This window comes from Olea europaea, unplaced genomic scaffold (genome assembly GCF_002742605.1).
Source record: "Olea europaea var. sylvestris unplaced genomic scaffold, O_europaea_v1 scaffold21377, whole genome shotgun sequence".
NCBI classification, from domain to species: Eukaryota; Viridiplantae; Streptophyta; class Magnoliopsida; order Lamiales; family Oleaceae; genus Olea; species Olea europaea.
The window spans coordinates 1-1,714 of NW_019239348.1; the positions used below are offsets into that span (position 1 = coordinate 1).

General features: G+C 38.2%; 1 protein-coding gene across 1 annotated transcript; it reads right to left on the minus strand.

Annotated features, from left to right (window-relative positions):
• Window positions 1–6: 6 nt before the first annotated feature.
• On the minus strand, window positions 7–951 carry LOC111380408 (E3 ubiquitin protein ligase RIN2-like; the record flags this gene model as incomplete). The annotated part of the gene is made up of 4 exons (XM_023003967.1): window positions 769–951; window positions 486–623; window positions 335–402; window positions 7–234 (listed from the first exon to the last, which is right to left on the minus strand). Coding segments are annotated over exons 1-4 (536 nt in total), but the record flags the coding sequence as incomplete, so codon positions are not given.
• Window positions 952–1,714: the final 763 nt, after the last annotated feature.

Genomic DNA, 1,714 nt, shown 5'->3' on the forward strand with positions numbered 1-1,714 from the left:
ACAGACCTCCGATCACCATTTTCTGAATTCTGTGGCTGGTTAGAGAAGACTCCGGAGGGCAGGTTATGACTAGGAAGATTTGGCCGCTCAAGTACAGCACTCATTTCACGAGCAAGCTGCTCATCTCTTGAAATTTCAGCAGCACGGGTGCTTACCCCATTTTCAGGTTGGCCCATAAGAAGTGGCTTCCGACAAGTGGGGCAAGAGTAATTCTCAGTTGAACCTTGATCTAGCCTGTCAACGATACATCAGGCAGAATTAGATTCTACTTCTCCCAACTGTTCGTGGGGATAAACAATCATTTTGAGAAATTATTATAGAATGTCAATCATACCAAGATCTCAAGCATGCAAGATGAAAAAGATGATTACAGCACAGCTTCTTAGCTTTTGCCATTGGTTCCTGTCATTTCCCAATAAACATATAACATGCTTGGAGATGGTAAAATTCAATGAGATAGGGAAGCAAAGGTGAGTCGTATTTACCCTACAAATAGCACACTCATCATCATATGCTCGGAGCTCCTCCAGTGTAGCATCAGGAAGTGCTCCATGAAGGGTCCCCAAAGCCATCCGCAATTTGATGAAACCTTTGGCACGTTTTACGCATGCACTTAAAAGGGCCTAAGCACAAAAAAGTGTGAATATAAGTAACATAATAGACCACAAGATGGCAAAGCAGCACCTGGAACAATAATAGCTGTAACAAGAAGATCAAGCAGAATAGAAAAAATTATAATTGCAGTAGCAAATAGAGAGAAATATTTACCCGAATGTTCAGGAAAAGGACAGCATCCACAAGATGAAATGCCATGCCATGAAGCAACCAAATATGCAGATAATGAGCAATGGCCATCAACAGTGTCATCATGTCCAGGAAAAACCCCAAATTTCGAATAATGATGCCTTTCCATTCCCACAATGAACCTATAGCAATAGTGCTACCTTAGAACATAAACAGTGAACAATACAAGCTATCCTGTCACTGTAAATTTCAGTTCATAATGAGGTCCCAAAAATCCACAAAAGACTTGTGAAGAAGTATTTTCTCCACAAGGAAAAGAAAATATGAACAAAAAAGCATAGAATGGTCACAACATCAGCATTGTCACTTTTAACACCCTATGCGTAGTTGTGTAGGAGTTGTGGTTTGACTTTTAATTTGTGTTAACTTGTTATGCATTTTTTGGCCACATGGAAAAGTTGGCCATGTAATTACTCCCTAAGCCTACAACTCAGTTCACCTGCCAAGCATGGCTGCACATTAACCAGGTAAATAAAAGCATATTCCGAAAGTGAAACTTGTCAAATTTCAATTAATTCAAAACCCTTAAAGTTTTGAAGAAAAATAGGATCAAACCTACAAATATATTAGGACTATGGTTTTTTTTCCCTAATTTGACATCATTTGAAGAAAGTAAAACCATCAGAGAAATTGTGTTGGCATTTTAAAAATAAATCTTACATTTTGATAAGATTTATTTTTAAAAAGCCAAGATTCCTGCTAAAATGTGAGATTACCTTGTTTATCTAATTAAAACATATCATGCTTTTGATAGACCCCCAGTGATTTTTAAATACGCAAGAAGGAGTACGGAGGCAGCCACGTCAGCTAAGTATCCAAATTAATTAAGCATGCAGTTTGTTATTCTGTTATTTTGTTAGGGGGGAGGGTAGTGAGTCAGTTAGAGAGATTGTCAATAAATGTAAGGGGG